The sequence below is a fragment of the Narcine bancroftii genome, chromosome 3, assembly GCF_036971445.1.
Source record: "Narcine bancroftii isolate sNarBan1 chromosome 3, sNarBan1.hap1, whole genome shotgun sequence".
Taxonomy (NCBI): domain Eukaryota; kingdom Metazoa; phylum Chordata; class Chondrichthyes; order Torpediniformes; family Narcinidae; genus Narcine; species Narcine bancroftii.
The window spans coordinates 137,947,881-137,971,261 of NC_091471.1; the positions used below are offsets into that span (position 1 = coordinate 137,947,881).

A 23,381-nucleotide genomic window follows, 5' to 3' on the forward strand; every position below is an offset into this window, starting at 1 on the left:
AGTCTCAACAGATTGGTTTGAAAGGAGAAGTATAGATTTATTAAAAATAATTGTTAAATACAATGAAAACAGGTGCATTAGGACATTCTAACTGTACATCACATGTTAAATTCCAAAGCCTGTTTTTCCAGAGACCTTCAGATTTTCCACAGGAAGGGGGAATCTGGTTTTTCCCTTAGTGAAAAAGTCAGTGCATGCACAATTATGTTATCCATTGATTTGTATTTTGAAAGCCTGCAAACTATTTCAATAAATTATCACAAAAATATTTGCTTTTTTCATTCAAAATAGTTATTCATTTTTATAACTTGTTTGGCACTTTATTGTCATCACTTTCTGTGATCACATGTTGAGGGTAGTTATGGTCTTGAATTCCCCAATCCATTGTGTTATTAAATTAGCATGGACTGATACTTTCCTATCTTAGTGTAATATGAGTAATCTTGGAAATGTCTAAATTGTCGTCACTGCAATGCTAGGTATGATTCCTTATAGAAATTCGATCCCTCTCAACAAAACAATCATATTGTTTGCTGTAAGAAAATAATTATGGACAAAAATGCTCTGGAGGCTGGACAGCATCTATGAAAAGACATTTTGGTTCAATGCCCCTCATCAGAATGAAGAAAGAAATGAAGCAAGACAATTTTAAATCGCTGAATAGATCAAAGGAATCTTTTCTGATAGGGTGAGGCCAGGATTGCTGTGGTTATAAATTGTAAATGAAAGAATGTGATTGAGAGATTAAGAAGGACAGTGAAAAAGAGAGAGAGAGATATGTGAAATGTGTAGGAAATGCCAAGTAGGTTATGTAGCATTAATAGAGAGAGAAAAGCTGAGTTAATGTTACAGATAGTTAACCAATTACAGAACTAGCTCATTTAGATACTAACAGAGAAAGTGAGTTACCTGATATTGTTGAATTCAACATTGAATCCTAAAGGCTACAATATTGGCAGACAGAAGATGATGTTTTTCAAGTTTACATCGGAACTTGTTGGAATAATGAAAAAAGCAGAGTGGGAATGTGATGGAATGCAGTGAACTGGAAGAGCAGGGTCACTCCTGTGAACAAATTAAATGTACTCTGCAAGCAATAATCCAAGTGATGTTCATTTTTTTTCTGCTATAAAATAGACTAAGTAGTGAGTAATGAACAGAAAACATGAGATTCCTGCAAGTGCAGATAAACCACTACGTCACCTGGAAGGATAGTTTAGTTTCCTGGTTACCAGAGAGGGAATGCGGCAATAAGATGTATGTTTCCTATCTTGCCCTTGTATGGGAAAGTGGCATGAGAATCAAGATAGTCAGTGGAGATGGAAGGGCAAATTAGGGAGTTGCATGAGGTATGATCTCTTCTGAATGACTAGGGAGGAGGAGAAGATTCTCTTTGAAAGTAGTGGAAATCAGGAAGGGTGATCCGCTGGAAGATGAGGCAAGGCAATCTTGATTCTTGCTTTCTCTAGGAGAAGAGGAGATGACAGAAGAGTTGCAAGAAATGGGATGAGACATGGTTATGAACTTGGCAAAAAGATGTTGCAGATACGGAAAAAAGATTTCACCTGCACTTTGGGGGAAAGACATAAGAGTTGATGTGATGGAGTCAGAGGAACTGAGACAATTGAATGGAGTCCTTTCTGAAAGCAGGGTTGGTGATGGTATATTCAAGGATAACTGAAAGTCTGTGGGATTGTAATGGATATGTGTTATGCTGTTGGGACAAGGAAATTGGAAACTGTCAAAGTTGGAGGGCATCAGATGTGCATTGAAGGAAGTGGAAGGAGACTGAATGAAAGAGAAAGATCGAGTCAAGGTAGGAAGAAAATAAATTAGATAAGACAGTAGGTTTGCCTGAATTGTTCTTAATAAGAATCTTGTGCAGGAGGTAGAAGTGGTTATATGTGCTGGAAGCTGTGGATGGAAGAACTCTGACTGTACAGGGTATTGATGAGGTTGCACCTGGAGTACTGCATGGAGTTCTGGTCTCCTTAACTTGAGACAATATAGACTGGCTTTGGAGGTAGTGCAGAGGAAGTTCACCTTCTTGATTTCAGAGATGAGGGGGTTAGGTTATGAGGAGAGATTGAGTTCCCTGTGACTGTACTCACTGGAATTTAGGAGAATGAGAGGGGATTTTGTAGAAATTTTTAAAATTATGAAAGGGATAGATAAGATCGAGACAAAAAGGTTGTTTCCACCAGTAGGTGAGACTGGAAATAGGGGACATTGCCTCAAGATTTAGGACCAGGATGAGGAGGAACTGCTTTTCCCAGGAAGTGAATCTGGAATTTTCTGCTCAACGAAGCAACAGAGTCACATTCTCAATTATATTTTAAGACACAGTTAGATAGCTTTTGGCACAGTAGGGCAATTAATGATTATGGGAAAAGGCAGATAGGTGGAGCTGAGTCCACAGCCAAATCAGCCATGATAATTTTGAATGGCAGAGTAGGTTTATTTGGCCAGATAGATGGCTTGCCCCCTGCTGACATTTCTAACTTTCTTATGTTCTTCTGAATGAGGTTTGTGACAATGGTCTCATGGGTTGGAGTCTGGTAGTCCTTGGATCTGAAGATTTTGAATTTTCAAATGCTTTGTATTAAATTAACAGTATACTCTTCTTCTTTCCACTCATCTATTGTATACTTTTCTTTCATTTAAAATGTCATTTTGACAAAAGAGTTCCAAATTTTATGTAGATTTACACAGCAGAAAACTCAGTGATGTTCTGCCAGGAGTATAAAATTCACATTAAAAAAAAAACAAAAAAAAAGCTAGAATTATAGAATGCATGGTATGGAAGAAATATTTTTAAACTACTTGTTAGTCCATTTCAGGCTTGTCTGAGTTACCTTGGATCTTTTCCACTATTCTAATGCTCTCTTAGATATTGCCTTCCAGCCCTCCAACCTTTATAATTCACTTACCTCCATCTCAACCCACTCTCCACTGCTATAAAATGGAATTTAAATTTTAACAAACCAAAACAAACATCTTAAAGATGATTAATGAATAGTTGGATATTTGTTATCTCATTAGATGATTAGTTTTTGCACAAAATCATGCTCTAATAAGGTAAGAGAAAAAAAGTTCTTGAAAGGCAAAGTGATCAATGGAAAAATCAATCTTAGAAGCACAGTGGTACAGTAGATTAAGCTTTTGGTATCTGATTTGATGACATGCTTAACACATTTACAGTAACATAGAGTAAATGTAGATGGGCTTTTTCCACTGAGTGTAGATGAGATACAAACCAAAGGACATGGATTAAAAGTGAAAGGGGAACATGAGAGGGAACTTCTTCGCTCAGGGAGTGGTGAGAATATGGAACCAGTTGGTAGATGAAGTGGTGAATGTGGGCTCAGTTTTAACATTTAGGAAGAATTTGGACAGGTGCATGGATAGGAGAGTTTTGGAGATCTATGGACTGGGTGCAGGTCAGTGGGACTAGGCAGAAAAAATGGTTTGGTATAGACTAGAAGGGCTGAAGGGGTCTGTTTCTGCGCTCTATTGTTTGTTTCTATGACCAAGACCAGAAGAATTGAGGTATTCCCTGACCATCTGGCAAAGGTGTATTGTGATTGAATTTGAATAAGATTGCTAGAAATCATTGTCCTAGTTTGCTTAAGATTAACAGGATGAAAATAATTCTCTGCCTGCTAGTTGTTAGAGTTGCATGAAATAGCTAATATACATTGACCAAAACCATAAAATTGTCTCTAATTTGGAATTTCCGAGTAATGTCATTTAGACAAGCTTGGATTAGTTTGAAGATTGAAAAATTGGCGTTATGGGAAACAATTTTTTGAAACACTGTGCTCAGAGGCAAAGTAAAGAAATCTTTTCTTGACATTTGACTGAGATTAATATTTAGTATGTAAATAGAAATTGTTTGAGGACCATTTATATGTTGACCTTGCAGTAGGAGTGGTAGGCAGTGAGGACTACCTTTCTTTCTTTATTTTAGCCAAGTTTTCTGTATTAGGGGAAATGCTGTTGGAAATTGATAGAATAGATGCCATGTTTAATCATTCTTTAGGTAAATTACTTTCTAAATTTCAGTTTTCAGCTTTATTTCTACATTTATATATTCTTCCAATCAAATAAGAAAAATAGATGGTCGCAAATAATGTTCTATGTATCACTCGTACTGCAAGCCAATATGCTTTCATATTCTTCTTTGTTCTTTTGCTAACAAAATGTAAAGGACTTGTCTCTTCAAATCATCGTCTAATGTTCTTCCATATGATTTTTGATTCCAGGTAGTTGCTACAGATGGTGGAAATCTCCGCTCACAGACTCTAGGTATTGTAACCATCACAGTTATTGACACACAGGATTCACCTCCATCATTCAGCCAGAGCAGCTACAGTTTTGTTATTTTTGAAAACATTGCTATTGGGTCCCTTGTCGGGATGGTATCTGCATCTACACTTGATCTCAATACCAACATTACCTACCTCATCACTTCAGGAGATCAGAAGGGCATGTTTACTATTGGTGGATCAACGGGTCAAATTACTACTGCCAGCACAATAGACAGAGAAGAAATGGCATTTTATCAGTTAAAAGTTGTGGCAAGTGGCGGTACGGTAACTGGGGAGACTTTAGTTAATATCACAGTCAAGGATCTGAATGATAATTCTCCACACTTCCCTCATGTGGTTGAAAGTATTAATGCAGTTGAAAATTGGGGTTTGGGGCACACAATTTTCCAAGCTGAAGCTAAGGATCCTGATGAAGGCATCAATGGTATGGTTTCATACTCCTTACGACAGAATCCAAAAGGACTCTTTCACATTGATGAGAAAACTGGAATAGTAACTTTAAATGGACCTCTTGACATAAATGCAGGATCTTACCAGGTGGAGGCATTAGCTTCTGACATGGGTGTACCCCAGCGTTCATCCAGCTTAATTTTGACTATTTACGTGCATGATGTGAATGATAATGCACCTGTATTTGACCAGCTCTCATATGAAATCACTATTTCAGAAGCCGAACCTGTGAACTCTAGGTTTTTCAGAGTCCAAGCCTCTGACAAAGATTCGGGAGTGAATGGTGAGATCACCTATGACATCATAGAGGGAAACAGGGAGAAGAGGTTTGGTATTTTTCCTGATGGGCAATTGTACATTAAGGCTGAATTGGATCGTGAAACTCAAAATCACTATATCTTGATGGTTGTTGCTGCAGACAGAGCAGTGGAGCCTCTTAATGCAACTGTGAATGTAACCATAATATTGGAAGATGTAAATGACAACAGACCTTTATTTAACAGCACAAATTATGTATTTCATTTTGAAGAAGAACAGAAAGCTGGTTCATCTGTTGGATACATCAATGCTGTGGACAAAGATTTTGGATTTAATGGTGAAGTCAAGTACACATTTGAAACATCCCAGCTTGATTTTGAGCTGAATGAAGTCACTGGAGCATTAACCAGTAGACACAAATTTGACAGAGAGTCTTTAATAAAGCAAAGAGGAGCTGCAGTTTTCAGCTTTACAGCAACTGCATCAGATCAAGGATTTCCAAAAATTCTCCAAGATCATGCTACTGTACAAGTATACATCATGGATACGAATGATAATGTACCAAGATTCACTAAAGATCTATATCTGGCCACAATATCTGAATCAGCAGGAAACTTGACACAAGTACTCCGTGTGAGTGCTTCAGATGTAGATGAGGGAAATAATGCTTTGGTACATTACTATATAACTGAAGGAAATGAAGAAAATCAATTTAGGATTCATGGAACCACAGGACAAGTGACATTGATTGGAAAACTAGACCATGAAGCTACAGTTTCTTATTCCTTGACTCTTCTGGCAGTTGACTTGGGAAGTGATCCTTTGACTTCCACATGTACCTTAATTATCAGTGTACTGGATGAAAATGATAATACTCCTTCATTTCCAAAGGCTGTAATGCACGTTGATGCTTTGGAAAATATGAGAGTCGGAGAGCTTGTTGAATCTGCAACTGCTTCTGATTCGGATTCTGGGGACAATGCTGAAATACAATACAGTATTACAGGAAGTAACAATCATGGAACATTTAGCATCAGTCATAATACAGGTAGCATTTTCCTTGCAAAAAAAATGGATTTTGAAACACAATCTATTTATCATTTGAACATAACAGCGAAAGATAAAGGAAGGCCTCCAAGATCCTCAACAATGTCAGTTGTGATTCATGTTAGAGACTTCAATGATAATGCGCCTAGTTTTCCCCCTGGTGATATTTTCAAATCTGTCACAGAAAATATTCCTGTTGGTACATCTGTACTTACTGTAGTTGCCCAGGACCCTGATGCTGATATTAATGGAGAATTACGTTACTGTATAGCCTTGCAAGTACCAAGAGGAAACCATTTTGTGATTGGTGCTTCAGATGGGATACTACGAACAAATGCAGAGATTGACCGTGAATTTTCCAATCTCTTTGAACTTACTATTAAAGCTATTGATCAGGCAGTTCCACTTGATTTCAGGCGTTTTGCTTTGAAGAATATCACTATCTTAGTAACAGATCAGAATGATAATGCGCCAGTGTTTCTCTCTCAGAATGCTCTGGTTGCAGACAGTGCCCTTGTGATGGGCTCCATTCTGACAACCATCAGGGCTATTGACCTGGATGAAGGAAAAAATGGAGAAGTTGAGTATGAGCTAGTCAGTGGAGACAGTGACACATTCATGATGGATCGATATAGTGGAGACATTAGAGTAATCACATCTTTAGTTCCTGCTAAACTTACCTATCAACTTGTTGTCTCAGCTGTAGACTTTGGACGAGAGAGAAGAACAACCAGCACAGAAATGACTGTTATTCTTCAGGGCACAGATGGACCTGTTTTTACCCAGCCAAAATATATCACTGTTTTACGAGAAGGAGAGCCTGTGGGTACCAATGTGATCTCTTTAAAGGCAGACAGTCCAAGAGGTTCTTCAGCATTACTGGAGTACTATATAGTTTCGGTTCGTTGTGGAGGAAAATCTGTGGGACGACTTTTCACAATAGGTCAACAAAGTGGTATCATCCAAACAGCTGCTGTACTGGATCGAGAGCAAGGACCAAATCTTTATCTGGTGGATGTCTATGCTGTTGAGAAATCTTCTGATCTGCCCAGGACACAAAAGACAGAGGTAAGTGGATCTTATTATGTTGCTATTGGGCCTTTTGTGGGGTGACAGTTTAATAATTCTGTAATTGCTTTCTTTAATCAATGTGATTGTGGTGCAGATCAAAATAAATGGATTAATGGACGCAATGTTTAACCACTATCTTACTTAGTGTAATTGCTTTCTTTAATCAATGTGATTGTGGTGCAGATCAAAATAAATGGATTAATGGACGCAATGTTTAACCACTATCTTACTTAAAAGTATGTTGTCAGTCTTTGTTTTTAGTAATTGGCAGGACACTGGTCAGAATTATGTAGAAAATTTACAACTGCTTATGGTAACATAAATATTGAAATTAATTCCACCTTTTTTCCACCCTACTCTTTTAAGAAAATTAATTTCTATACAAAGCTTCAGTTTTCTAAGATTATGCATTTGCAGACTATGTTTTGGATAATCCAACAAAGTGCAGATTTTGTTTGACATTAAATATTTCGACTTATGAAATCAAATTACCATGTGAGCTACCTGATTTCATAAACAGAAAATAGTGGTCTAAATATTTGTTGTTGGAATGTCATGCTTTGATAGATGGGTTACTGTGGTCGAAAGCAGATAATATGTATTTAATTTTAACCTCTGTGTCAATTTGATCTCAGAACCCAGAAATGACAAAGTCACAAATGAATCATAAATGAATTGCTTCTCCTCAAGTGGTATAGATTTAGTTTCCACTGTACCCATTTTCACCACAGAGTAAGAACGGGAAAGGACATTTAATTTTAAATGCATATTTATTTATAAAATTGAATATTTTGTGTTAAACAAATACCGGTATATATGTATGTGAAGACAAAAATGATGGTCAACATTGTTTGAATTACTCATCACATTCATACCATTCCTTGTTGTAAATCTTAGAAAGCCTGAACCAATTATGCAAAAACATGGACTGGACCCTTGAGTATATTGTATAAAATGGGATAATGGTCGTGCTTGGTAACTTTTCCACTAAAGTTTTCATCTTGGATTCACCTTTCTCAAGAGCATGCTTCTGGATCTTGGAATGTGCTAGTTTGCAGCATTTGGATATGGTCATCTCACTAATATATATACTGTATTAACAGGTCTTTTGGTCTATTTTGAATGGTGAGTGAAAGAATGCATTGCCTAGTTAAACCAAAATATATGTTTGAAGTTATGAGAAAACAGTAGAATGAGATTTTAAAAGGATTTACAATGTTGAAATGTGCACTGTTATGTAAGTGACTTGATGTAGAGAGACAGATGTCTGCTAAAAGTGTTGTTGCTTCTTTCATGCTTGTTCATTTGTTTTTGTAACAAAATGTACTGAGGAGGTGGGAATTACATTTGATTCCTGATTATATTTTATGAGTTTACATTAAGATTGCTAATTTTTTTCTTGTGTAGTTTCGACAGGAATATTTTCCCAACAAATTTATTGAAGTTTTATGGAATAATTAAATGGCAGAGTATTTTTGTACATATAACATATTTGCAATACAATTAAAAACTTTTGTAGGACCTTTCTTTTCTACAGTTTTTTTTCAAGGACTTTTTCAGTCACATAGTTATTGAGATATTTTAAGATATTATTTTGATCATAATCTTAGTTCAAGGGCTTTGAATGAAAAATACTAATGATTGAATTTTACTTGTGGGATATAAATACTATTAAAGTGAAGGCGTGCTTGTAAGTAATACTGCAATGGGTATGTTATGGCCAATTACAAACAGTGGGATCTATTTAACACTATAATAAGCAGAATATCACACTGCATTTCAATTAATATCATAAATAATAATTTGGTATATTATTGTCATTTATAACTCTTTGCTAGTACCTAATATTTGATCAAAAACACGACAGGAATTTCCCTAATTACCAAAATTTCTGGCCCAGCCTTCCCATCACCCATGTCCTTGCTTCTTTCTTCTTCACTATGTTGCACATATACTTTCCCTTCATTTTATTTTCAGTTTTTCCTGAAATGAAGTACCAGGTCATGAGAAGGACATTCATAACTGATGTTTTAGTTTTGCTTTAAGGTATTTTAAATACTATTATCTTTGCTTTAGTAGAATCACAGATAAAATTGGAGCACAGGTAGAGGATTTATAATTTATGAGGTCTGAGACTCAAACATCCATAAATTATGTAGTTACAAAATTAGATTTTTAAAGTTTTTTAACAGACATTAGATAAATTAGTCAAAATTCAGAACAAGTGGTATTGTTTTAGTGAAAGATTTTTATCGGATTGAAATAAATGATTTTTCTCTGGGCCAAAATAAATGGTTTGACATTGACTTTTGATATTCTAATTGGAATAATTCCCAGCTCACTGTGAAACATAGGGAATGAACATATGCACAAGATGGTCACTTGAAACCAGTCAGTGGGGGGAAAAAAATCAGCCTGGGCAACGGTACATTAACAACTATCCCAGCAGGAGCTACAGGTTAATTGTGGATTCATAAATATCTGTAAACAATCATGTGATAAAAAGGAAGTATAACATAATTAATGAAAAAAGAAAATATTACATAAAGGGCCTTTGTATCTTTTCCAAGTATAAGTAAAGTGATTAGTAAGTTAATAGTGAGAGGAATTTTAAGCTTCTCCCTTAAACTAATGGGATTTTAACTTTCACCAAATTCTATTCTCCATGAAGTCGATAGAAGAATTTGGTAAAACAGGTAGACATTACAATCCCTTTTTACTTAGCAAATTATTTTCTTGGGGTTAACACCTCCAGTAATTTTCTTGGTCCATTGTAATGGCCAAGAAAGTGTGCCAAGACGATATTAGAAGCTAGTGGAAATTTGGCATGTCACCAGCATCCCTTCTATAGGTACACCATTGAAAACATACTATCAGAGTGCATCAGTGTATGGAGCAGGAACTGCAAGAAACTGCAGAGGATTGTAAGTGTGGCTTGGTCTATCATACACCTCCTCCCTCCCCTCCATTGACTCCATCTTTAAAACCTGCTGTCATTAAAAAGCAGCAAAGGTATTAACAAGCTCATCCCACCTGGGCTACGTTTTTTTCACCTGCCTGTCATCAGGAAGTTTTACAAGTGTAGGACCGCTCACCAGCAGATTCAAGGACAGTTTTTTTTCTGGAATTATCAGGCTCTGGATGAAGCCCAAACTGGTAAAATTATATTTAATTTTGCACTGCACCAACTGATCTCCCTCTGTAACTCTAGATATTTGTAATTTTGTACGGTGTCTTGCTATTCTAAATATGAAATGTCTATAAGTAAATCACAAAAATCTTTATAGACACCATGGTTGAAGTAAAAGCACAAAATGTTGGAGAAGCTCAGCAGGTCAAACGGTCTCCTTTATGTAGCAAAGGCAAAAATACAGAACCAATATTTTGTGCTTGAGCCCTTCATCAAAGTATGAGAGAATACCGGCAAGCATCTGAACAGAAAGGTAGGGGGAGGGGGGTGGCAAAGGCAGGAAATGATAGGTGGAGAGATGAGGGAGGAGACAGCAGCAATGAAGGGGAGGAGGAAAGGTTGGTAGGTAAGGGGGGTGGGAGGGGAGAACTGGAAAGGGGAATGAAAAGGCAAGCAAATTTAGCAGAAAGCAGAGAAGTCAATGTTAATGCCATCTGGCTGGAGAGTGCCCAGATGGAAAATAAGGTGTTGTTCCTCCAATCTGTGGGTGGTCAGGGTGAAAGAGTACATAGGCCATGGACAGACATGTGAGCTTGGGAGTGTGACTCAGAATTGAAATAGTTGGCTTCTGGGTGGTCGCTGTTGGTGCAAATGGAGAGGAGGTGTTGAGCGAAGCGATATCCTAATCTGCGACTGGTTTCTCGGATGTAGAGAATTCCACAAAGAAAGTACCAGATGCAGTAAATAAGTCCTGTGAATGTGCACGTGAAGTGTTGCTTCACTTGAAAGGCCTGTTTAGGGCACCGGACCATGGTGAGGGAGGAGGTTTGGGTGCCTATGTTCCACTTCCTGTGCCCACAGAGTGGGGCAATAGCTGGGGAGGGATGAGTGCACGAGGGAATCATGGAGGGAGTGGTCCCTATGGAAGGCTGAGAGAGGAGGAGAAGGAAAAAATGTCTGGTGATGGGATTCTCTGGTAAGTGCCGGAAATTCCGGTGAATAACGTGTTGAATTCAGAGGCTAGTGGGGTGGTAGGTGAGGATGAAGGGGATTCTATGTTTGTTGCATCTGGCGGCACAGGGGGCCAGGGCAAATGAGCAGGAAATGGAGGAGATGCAGGTGAGGGCTGAGTTGATAGTGAAGCCATGTTTGTGGAATAACACAGACATTTTGGAAGATTTGGACTGGAAGATTTAATCTTGGGAACAGATGCGGTTGAGACAGAGAAATTGAGAGAAGGGGATGGAAGCGTGAGGATGTCTAGTCAAGGTAGTTGTGGGAATTAGAGTGCTTGTAGTATATATCGGTGTCAAGCTTGTCTCCCGAAATGGAGACAACGAGATTCAAGAAGAGGAGAGTATTATTAGAGATTGACCAAATGAGTTTGAGATTGGGGTGTAAGTAAGCCTCAAAGTGGATGAAATTGACAAGCTCATTGTGGGTGCATGAAGCAGTTCCTATGTAGTTGACAATATACCAGAGGAAGAGTTGAGGGGTCTTGTCTGTGTAAGTTTTAGCATGGATTGCCCCACAAAGCCCACAAACAGGCAGGTGTAGCTAGGACCCATGCGGGTACCCATATCTTTTTTAATTTGGAGGAAGTGAGATGAGTTAATGGAGAAGTCATTTAGAGTGAGGACAAGTTCTGCCAGGTGGAGGAGGGTGGTGGTAGAGGGTGACTGGTCGTGTCTTTGGTGCAGGAAGAAGTGAAGTGCTTTCAAACCTGTGTGCCAGATTGATGTATAAAGGGATTGGACATGCATAGTGAAGATGAGGTGATCTGATTTGGGGAATCTGAAGTCATTGAGGAGATGGAGGGCATGTGAGGTGTCATGGATGTAGGTGGGGATGGATTGGACCAGGGGAAGAAAAGATGGTCAACGTAAGATGAAGCTGGGGCAGGAGCAGGAAGAAACAGTGGGTTTGCCTGGGTGGTTGGGTGTTTGTATCTTGGGTAGAAGGTAGAAATGGGCTGTATGGGAGTGAGAGAGAATGATGTTGGCGGCCATTGGGGTGGGGGAGGGGGGGGGGAGAAATTGAGATGTCTATGAGTCTGATAACAAACCAATGTATCACAGCATTTTCAATATATGTGACAATAAATGAAGTTAAGAATGTCCCCGAATTACAATTATATTCAAAGCATCTGTTATCGAGTGAAGTACAATAGTATGGTTGTGGCAATTATACAATGTATTGACTCGGTATATTTTCATGCGTCATAGTAACCGATGAACTGGGCATATCATTCATGTGCAGATGAACTACAAAATGACATTTCGTTATCCATGTTGTGAGCATTGATGCAAGAGATCTACAGAGTACTAACACACAATTAAAGAGCTTATAACTATTAATTACTTTATCGATTATCTCTGTATATCATAGCTGATATCCATGAGGACACCAGAAATAAGATGGATAATATCTTGGGGTTTCTGCCAATCTACAGCTGAGTGGCAGTCAAGAAGAACTCCCATTTTACTCTTTGAATTTATTTACATTTCAAGTTATTCTTTCAGAAGAGATTAGAGCTTGGCCAGGGTTACAGTTCACAGCAAGAGATTTATGTGATTTGTATGATTTCCATAAACAAAAGGTATGAGTAACATTTTTTTCTGAAGATGTGGATTATTTATGCTTGGGTAAACTTACAAAAATTTACTCATTTCCTTAAAACAAAGATTTTTATTATGAATCTTCTACATTTCAAAAATCAAATTACCTATGCTTCAAAAAATCCTTGAAGGAAATTGGCAATGAATGCTTTTGAAACTGCAAGATAAAAGAGATTCTTTCATTGCCTCAGATTATTGGCTGACTGTACCTATTGTATTGGATTTTGATTGCTTTGATATTTTAATAGCCATTTGTGATGGTCATATGACTTGTATTTTTATCAAAAATAAAAATACAGGAAATGCTCAGAAGGTCAAGCAGCATCTGTGGAATTAATTGGAATTGACATATTAAATGATTGACCTTTCTTTGGAAGATATGTCTAAAAGGTGTTTTAATTAGTGGGAAGGGGATAGGGGTATGGAGAAGAGAGTAACAGAATCCAAAGAATTGTGTGTGACGGGTTGTATACTAAAAACATTGAATGACAGAAGTGGTAGTGATTGTGGGTATCGGAAATAGTAGAATTTAATATAGAGTCATGAGATCTGTAACATAACTAGTCAGAGGATATGATGCCGTTTCACTAGCTCCGAATCATGGGTCCTCTACCGGCATCACCTACGGCTCCTAGAACGCTTCCACCAGCGTTGTCTCCGCTCCATCCTCAACATCCATTGGAGCGCTTTCATCCCTAACGTCGAAGTACTCGAGATGGCAGAGGTCGACAGCATCGAGTCCACGCTGCTGAAGATCCAGCTGCGCTGGGTGGGTCACGTCTCCAGGATGGAGGACCATCGCCTTCCCAAGATCGTGTTATATGGCGAGCTCTCCACTGGCCACCGTGACAGAGGTGCACCAAAGAAAAGGTACAAGGACTGCCTAAAGAAATCTCTTGGTGCTTGCCACATTGACCACCGCCAGTGGGCTGATATCGCCTCAAACCGTGCATCTTGGCGCCTCACAGTTTGGCGGGCAGCAACCTCCTTTGAAGAAGACCGCAGAGCCCACCTCACTGACAAAAGGCAAAGGAGGAAAAACCCAACACCCAACCCCAACCAACCATTTTTCCCCTGCAGCCGCTGCAACCGTGTCTGCCTGTCCCGCATCGGACTTGTCAGCCACAAACGAGCCTGCAGCTGACGTGGACTTTTACCCCCTCCGTAAATCTTCGTCCGCGAAGCCAAGCCAAAGAAGAAGAGCTTAACAGTGTAAGTGACCAAAGGTAGAGAGGTCAGATGGCAGAGAGGAAGTGAGATGGAGAATGAAATAGACAATTAACTAAATTATCTTGTTTTTGACCAAACAGAAGTATTGTGCAAAATGTTCAATCTACATTTGTTTTTTTTTCCCCCCACTAGAGAGACCCCATCATGAGCACTGATTGTAGTGCTCTGAACTAAAAAAAAAAGTACCATTGAATTACTTTTGTATCAAAAACAGTATATGGGTCTCGGGATTTTGGGAAGTGAAGAAGGAAAGGGCTTACGATGATTGAAGATTTAACCAGAATAATGGAGATGGTACAGTCCCATTGGAACGTTCAGAGGAGAGGAGGTGTGCCTGGTGGTGCTGTCCTGTTGCAGGTAACATTTTGCAGAAGATAATGTGTGGCTATTGGATGGAAGGTGAAGACAAAGGGGATACTAGCATTTGGATGGTAGGTGAACAATTCAAGATTCCTTTATTGTCATGTAATAGAACAGAACATGTAATATTGCATGAAATTGCTTTCTGCCTTCTGTAAGGGAGACAAAGTGGTGGTAGGTAATTTACAATGGGTCCAAATCTTCAGTTGGGTAAGAATTCATTCTGGCCATGACCAACCTCTCAAAGCATTCAATACAGTAGATGAGAGAACTACTGGGTGATGATTTGGATGATTCATCAATTTGGGTTTCCAGATTTTGATCTAGGATCTTTACAGAGTGTTGTTAACTTGGGGGATTGTCTGCTAGTAGTCTAAATAGGATTTAAAATGCAAAATTCATAGTTTTGTCCATCTCTGATGAAAGGACATCAACTTGAAGTGTTAATTCTATTTCTCCATGGATACTGCTTGCCTTCTGTGGAGTTTCTGTTTATATTTTCAGATTTGCAGTATTGGCAATGTTTATCCTCTTGATAAATTTAGCTTACAATCCAGGGGGCAGACCATCCAAGCTTCTAATAAAATACAAAACTGTGGAAAAATAAAATTAAAATTGGATACAAATAGGATTTTGTGTTTGATGGCAATAAATTAGAGACTTGTGAAAAAAGAATGGTCATTTCTTTTTGTTCGATGTTCATTCTTCTGAAAGTGGGAGATGATAGCAAAGAAGCACAAAAGTAATGTCTGCAGTTTTGTTTGTTGGATTGATTGTTTAATGGCACTTGTGTATTTTTAATAAGCAGTATGGAGAAGATAACAAATTAAGACCGACAGACTCCATTTCATGACATTTTCATGTTTCCCCACATAATCTCAATCTGGGTAACCCACTAGTCTAACTGATGAGAAAAGAAAATCCAAAATTGAAATGGAAACTTGATACAGGTTTATAAGATTCATAAAATTGGCATCTCCCAGCAGGTGGTTGGGGAATCACTGGAGTGCATCATTTGACAGGGAGTATTGTGAAATATAAAACATATAATATGTAATTTAACTTACGGAAACATTACTAAGCACCCTCTGTTTGAAAGAATGCTTAAAGGTAGCTGTGGAAAATAACCCATACTTTTGTAAGCATATTACATTTTTGATTTTTTTCGTCCATCCTAAAAAATTTAAATGTACAGTAATTGCATTATTTCATATATGCTTTCAGAATTATTAAATTGTGATAGTATGTCTGTAGTTTACATTCACTGCCATACTGTGAAAAAGTAAATCCAGTGTAATCAGTCTCCTTGTTATAAGAGATTATTTTATCTAGATTTCTTTGACATAAAAGGAAGTAATTCAACTATGCTAAATCTCAAAACATTCCCATCGATCAGATTCCCAATGCATTTCCCTGTAATCTACTGCACAGTTAACCATTAGCATGACTGTAATTCTCATGTACCTAGCTGCACTAGGGGCAATTTATGATGGAAATTACCCAACCAACCATGCACACAGCTCATGGGTGTTCTCAAGAATTTCTGCTCAATAATGTACTATAAGAGTCGAGACCAGTCCTGATGAGAAAGATTGGGTCCGATTTCAATGCTGCCTTGCCTGAAATTTCTACGCCATGTTGTTTTGACATAGAGTACTTTTGATATTTGGTATGTGAGGTGCTCATGTTCTGACAGATGCATCTTATGAATGAAGCTAGTGAGCAAATTGGGATGGCAGCACAATCTGAATTTAGCATCTTAACACTCATTCTCCCTCACTTTCACTGTGATGCTACCAGGGTGGCTGTGCTTCTTGCATTCAAACCATTGAAAGTGCAAATGATTTTGGTAATGCTGAACAATCTGTAAAACGATTGAATGTAATAATTAAACTTGGCATTTTCCAGCTCGTTAGCTGTATTTGTTTACTTGATCGGGTTTCTTTGCAGCAGAAGTTAGTCATTAGGACATTATCCTTCTTGGCGTATACAACAATCATCAGAAAAGACCAGAAACTGAAAATATTTTGAGGATTTGTCATTTGCTAGGAGCACTAAATTTAGCATTCCCAAAAGGACTGGTACTGCTCAGGTTTGTATTCAACTGCTACAATCCCACTCAGTGGATCCCTTTGAATAATTGAATATGTAGATGTCGAGATAGGGTTCAAATTTACAGTGGAAAATGATGTCTCTATCTGGACTCACAGATAATGAATTACATATGGAGCTAAGGGCTTAAGTTCATCTCTATATGTACTTGTCCTCTCACCAAAAACAACATAAAATATGTTTTAAAAGCAAAGATTTAAAAAAGATTGTTATTTTTCTTCATCAAGGGAATATTTTGCTGCTAAATTTTGATTTCAGTTTTGCCCTTGCTCCCTTTATAGGTAAGTTGGAGATGAATACTGTTCACCAGCAGAGGGAGTTGCACATGTTTCTCAGAATAAGAACATTGAAAAAATTATGTCCACCATTGGCATTAAAAGTGTAGTAAATGCATGATTTGTTGTTTGTGAACTCCCCCAAATTTCCCATCAACCTCATCCACCTACTCCCAGAACCTGTGCTGCACATGGAAACCACATCTATTCTTTGGGTAGCATCAGTACAAAAGACACTGGCAGATAGAACTTCAATGAAGCTTTGCAAATGGAGCATAAAAACACAAACTGCTGGTGGAACTGAACAGATTGATACCATTCTATGGGGATGAAAGAAATGGTCAAAGCTTTGGCTTCAAGAAAAAAGGGACAGGTTGAAGCAGGTGGGAGGAAGGAAGGGTGTGAAAAATGGAAACAGCTATTAGAGATGATAAGTTGGAACACAAAGCCATTGAGTGGTGGGATCTGATATTAGGAAGGTGATAATGCGGACTATTTAAGGATGGATCCAGTGGCTGAAGTGTGTGGGTAGTAGGAGGATGGAGCCAGCAGATGAGGGATGGGAACAAAAATAGGTGACGGGGCTAGAATGGGCTTACAGGAAAAGGGATAAAAGGTGGATCAGAAAGCGAGAGAAGTGATTGATATGGTGGTAAAGAATAATCAGTTGTGGACTATCCAGGCAGAATACCAGGTGTTGTTTGCATTGCATCTTGCCCTGCTGTGGAGAAGGCTGAGGATGGAGATCTGGGAATGGTAAGAGGAGTTGAAATGGCTCGTAATCTTATGTTTAGGATGGCCATTGTAGATGGAGCATAGGTCCCTTGCAAACATGTCAAGTCATCTGCACTTGCTTTGTAAATGGTTGCACGGTAGCCAATTCACACACCTCAACCTTTTCATACCAAAGTCAGTTGCACTGCCTTTGTTCTGACAAAGCAATAACATCCTGCTCCATCACAACCAGGGATGGTAAACAGAGCATAAAGAAGAGAAGAGCTGGAGTATTCAGAATTCAAATTCTCTCCTTCCTTTCTACTTACTGGGAGACATAGTGTTTTGTGTTTTCTTATTAAGGGCACTCCCCTTGGCACTTCAATCTGGGTACATCTAACTCCCTCAATGCAAATGAACTGACTTGCACAGACACTTGTCTCCTTATCACTTTATGCTTTACCCCTCCCAATACTTTTGTCATAATTTTCATTTTTGGCAGCTTTATGGATCTACATGCATATTTACAATCCTGATAAGGACTTGGATATCAACAAAATAATTGTTTACTTTGAGATATACCCAATGTCAATTTGTTACTGATGAACAAAGCAGTAAATAGATCACATTCAGAAGATTTTTACCCAAATGAAGAATCCTGGCAAAATCAACTACAAATCATCAGGTTAGGCTGAGGTGTTGCAATTACAGCTGTTCATTAAATAAGTATGTTCCTTGGAATCTATTCCACTTGTATCTCTTGTAACAAGAAGTGAGAGTATTTGCTGAATTGCGTGAGAAATAAGCTTGAAGTCTGATGGCTGATCAGTGGTGATTTTAGTTCCGTGTGAAGAGCTGAGGGAGTATATGGGCCTGGTGATTTCAGGAATGCCTGCTGACTCGGCTGGTCCAAGTGAAGTTCGAGTAGCGGATTTCTGTTGCTCGATGAAAGGGAGCATTTGTCACGTGCGAATGACACACTCCGTTTAATATTATTAGTGATCTCCATTGGCAGCCTGGAAATGAGCAGCATTTTAAAGCTTGCCAGCTTTAATGTCTATGGTGGTGAAGTGAATTTTCAAAATGCTGTATTAAAGTGGTAATTATGTCCTTTGGTATTTTTGAACAATAGCAGCCATTCAGTGCACACTTGAAGAGATCCTCAGAGAATCTGTGCCACCTGACCATAAAAAGCAGTGGCAGGTAGGGTGCTTTCTTTCTAAATTTTTGAGATATTGCATGGAAAAAAGGCCTTTTGGCCCACGAGCCCACAACACCAAATTACACACATGTGACCAATCTGTATATCTTTGCAATGTGGACAGAATCCAGGACACCCAGAGGAGACCAATGCAGACACAGGGATAATGTACAAATTCTATACCCACAGTGGCAGATTTAAACCTGAGTAGCTGGTGCTGTCATAGTCTCGCACTAACTGTTATGGTAAACCATGACACCCTTTAGTTTCTTTCTTTGGCGAAATTGTCTGATTCGCTAGCGGGGATCCCATAGGTAAAGGAAGTATGAAGGGTTAGTTCCATAAGGTGACTATTTATTTCAGGAGCAGGAGTGTTTCCCTCGGACTAATCAAGATATAGAGGTACCATGGAAAATAACATTAAAAAATAGATATAAAGGTATCAACTAGAGAGAGTGCAATGCTGGATCTTCTATTAGAGAATGAGACAGGTCATGTGACAGAATTATGTATAGAGGAACATTTTAGATCCAGTGGTCATAATGCCATTAGTTTTGTTAATTATGGAGAAGGATCGGTCTGGGCCTTGGGTTGTGAATTTAAATTGGGGAAAAGCCAACTCAAAGGAAACAAGAAAGGATCAAGAATGCGTGGATTAGGATGTTGTTTTTGGGCAACGATGTGTATGGAAGACCTTCAAAGGTGAAATTTTGAGAGTACAGAGTTTGTATGTTCCTGTCAGGATTAAAGGCAATATTAGCAGGCATGGGGAACTTTGGTTTTTCGACAGATATTGGGGATCGATTTGGGAAGAAGAGAGAGGTGTATATCAGCTATTGGCAATATGGGGCAAATAAGGAACTTGAGGAGTCTTTAAAAAATGCAAGAAAAACCTTAAGAAATAAATCCGGAAGGCTAAAAGAAGACACGAGGTTGCTATAGCAGGCAACAATATGAAGGACAATCCTAAGGGTTTCCACAGGTATATTAACAGCAAAGACATACAAAGGACAAAATAATTCCATTTAAAGATCAGAATGATCAGCTATGTATGGAGCCAAAAGAGAAGGGGGGGAGACCTTAAATGGATTTTTTTTCATCAGCATTCACTCAAGAAACTGGCACAGAGTCAGGGAAGTAAGGAAAACAAGTAGTGAGGTCATGGAACCTGTACAAAGGAGAAGGTGCTTGCTGTCTTAAAGCAAATAAGGGTGGATAAATCCCTAGGGCCTGACAAGATATTCCCTCGGACCTTGAGGGAGGCTAGTGTAGAAATTGCAGGGGCTTGGCAGAAGTATTTAAAATGTCCTTAGGCAACTGGTATGGTGCCAGAGGATTGGAGGGTAGCTCACGTTGTTCTGTTATTTAAAAAAAGGCTCCCAAAGTAACCCTGGAAATTATAGGCCAGTGAGCCTGATATCAGTAGTAGGTAAATTATTGGATAATCAAATATTTGGATAGCAGGGACTGATTAGGGATAGTGAACATTGCTGTGTGTTGTAGGACGTGTTTAACCAATCTGCTGTAGTGGTTTGGCACAGACTAAAAGGACTGAAGAGGCGTGTTTCTGTGCTGTAATGTTCTATAGCTCTAAGATGATCATCACTTGTTTGGACTTTCACAATCAGAGAACCACCTCATAATACCTTTAAATCTGAATTCCTTTAATCTCTTCCCCTCAGGAATGTCTGAATACTCCACCTCTTGTCTTGCAAATAGATTTGCACAGCATTCACCTACTCTCCTGCTGCTTTCAAGTTCTATTCACAGACAGTCAAACAATTTGGAGATTGTTTGCAAAATCTGTTGAAACAATTTTTAAAATGTCTTGCAGTTAAGCAGGATGCAAAGTGTATTTCCAGCCATAAATTTTCCTTTTACTATTCACTGACTTCCTGGCTCTGAGTAAATATAGGGACCAACATATTTTAGCAGAGGAGGACAAGAAGTAAATGATAGGATGTCACTTGAGAAGAACCATGATGAGCTGTGTCACATATTATACAGTTCATGGTTGTTTCAGAGCAGGAACGCTCACCAAGCCACATTACCTCCAATATTCATTTTGAGCCAAAAAGGCAGTAAAACTGGGGAGAAAACTGATGTAATTCATTTCAAGGGAATATGCATTTCACTGTACTAAATTTGTTTTTGTGGTGAGCAAGGCATTGTGAATGGAGGTGGGGAATTTTGCTAGTGTTTGTTAAAACTTAAATTTAACTTAATTAAATCTAATTTATTATTTATTTATAACACGATATAAGCTGATTTTGGCTATTTAAATCCATGCTACCCAATTTCAATAAATTAATTTACAATCCCGTACGTTTTGGAGGGTGGAAGGAATCCAGAGTACCTGGGGAAAACCCATGCAGACACAAGAAGAATGTGGAAACTCCTTACAGATAGCACCGGATCACTGGTGCAGTAATACCATTGTGCTAACAGCTACACTAACTATGAGTAATATATTCTGGAAGCTTGTAAAGTTTGTTTGTTTCTTTAAGATATTTAAAGAAACAGTTACTCTGTATGCAGTAAATATTTCAGCTCCTAACCATCTTGGTTGAGATCCTGAAAAATTGTTACCAATCAGATGGACTCTTCTTCTTTGGCTTGGCTTTGCGGACGAAGATTTATGGAGGGGGTAAAAAGTCCACCTCAGCTGCAGGCTCGTTTGTGGCTGACAAGTCCGATGCGGGACAGGCAGACACGGTTGCAGCGGTTGCAGGGGAAAATTGGTTGGTTGGGGTTGGGTGTTGGGTTTTCCCTCCTTTGCCTTTTGTCAGTGAGGTGGGCTCTGCGGTCTTCTTCAAAGGAGGTTGCTGCCCGCCAAACTGTGAGGTGCCAAGATGCACGGTTTGAGGCGTTATCAGCCCACTGGCGGTGGTCAATGTGGCAGGCACCAAGAGATTTCTTTAGGCAGTCCTTGTACCTTTTCTTTGGTGCACCTCTGTCACGGTGGCCAGTGGAGAGCTCGCCATATAACACGATCTTGGGAAGGCGATGGTCCTCCATTCTGGAGACGTGACCCATCCAGCGCAGCTGGATCTTCAGCAGCGTGGACTCGATGCTGTCGACCTCTGCCATCTCGAGTACTTCGACGTTAAGGATGAAAGCGCTCCAATGGATGTTGAGGATGGAGCGGAGACAACGCTGGTGGAAGCGTTCTAGGAGCCGTAGGTGATGCCGGTAGAGGACCCATGATTCGGAGCCGAACAGGAGTGTGGGTATGACAACGGCTCTGTATTGCAATACTTCAAAATACCAACATCTTCAAAAACCCAAATCCAGTGCAGTAGTAGATGGCAAAGCTTCACTCCCAGATGAACTCAATGCTTCCATGCTCAATTCGTCCATAAGAACAAGGAAGAACCATCATTGCGTACTCCCATGTGCCCTGATGATCCTCTCCTGTCTGTATCAGAGGATGACGTGCGGACTGCCATCAGGAGAGTGAATCCAAGGAAAGCATCCGGTCTGGATGGAACACCTGGTTGAGCATTAAAAATTTGTGCTGAACAACTTGCCAAGGTAATCACAGATATCTGCAATATCTCACACTGGTGGGGCATGGTACCCACCTGTTTCAACAGGCAGCAATTATACTGGTGCCCAAGAAGAGTGTGGTAACCTGTCTAAATGACTGTCAACCAGTGGCACTCACATCAACAGTGATGAAATGTTTTGAAAGGCTAGTGTTGAAGCATATCAGCTCCTGTCTGAGCGACGACATGGATCCGTTCCAATTCGCCTATTGTAGCAACAGTTCTATGGTGATGGCATCTTGCTGGCTCTAAACAAAGCAAAGATGCATACATCAGGATGCCCTTTATCGACTACAGTTCCGCATTTAACACCATCATCCCCTTAAAATTTACCAGCAAATTCCAGGACCTGGGACTCAATACCCCACAGTGTAATTGGATCCTGGAATTCTTCACCTCCAGAGCACAATCTGTGAGGATTAACAAGAACATCTCCATCAGTACAGGAGCACTACAGGGCTGCATTCTTAGGCCCCTGCTCTACTCGCTGTACACCTATGACAACAACACCATCTCCAAATTCGCTGACAATACCACAGTAATGGGTTGTATTAAAAAAGGGGACTATGAGTCAGCATGCACGGGGGAGGCTGAATGATGCACCAACAACAACTTAGCACTTAATGGCACCAAAACCACAGAGCTGATTGTTAACTTCAGGAACGGAAAACCAAAGGTATATGCTCCAGTGATCATTGGGGGATCAGAGGAAGAGAGGGTGAGCAAATTTAAGTTCTTGAAAGTCACTATCTTGGAGGATCTTTCCAAGACCTAACACACAAATGTCATCATGAAGAAAGCACAAGTTTGTGTAGGTTTGATCTGACATTGGAAACCCTTGCAAATTTCTACAGATGTGTGGTGGAAATTGTGGTGACTGGCTGCATCACGGTCCATTATGGGGACACCAATACAACTGAGCGCAAAACCCTGCAAAAGGTAGTGGCCACAGCCCAGGATATCAGGGGTAAAACCTTCTCAACTATCAAGAACATCTACAGGGAATGCTGCTGTTGGAGAGCAGCATCAATTATCA

At 39.3% G+C, this 23,381-nt stretch overlaps 1 protein-coding gene across 2 annotated transcripts in view; it reads left to right on the plus strand.

Annotated features, from left to right (window-relative positions):
* The window catches only part of fat4 (FAT atypical cadherin 4), a 465,822-nt gene that overhangs the window by 5,366 nt on the left and 437,075 nt on the right, over positions 1-23,381 (plus strand). For both annotated transcript variants that reach the window (XM_069925240.1, XM_069925241.1), the window contains exon 2: positions 4,266-7,154. In XM_069925240.1, coding sequence (XP_069781341.1) covers positions 4,266-7,154 — 2,889 coding nt within the window. The remainder of the gene's footprint in view (positions 1-4,265; positions 7,155-23,381) is intronic.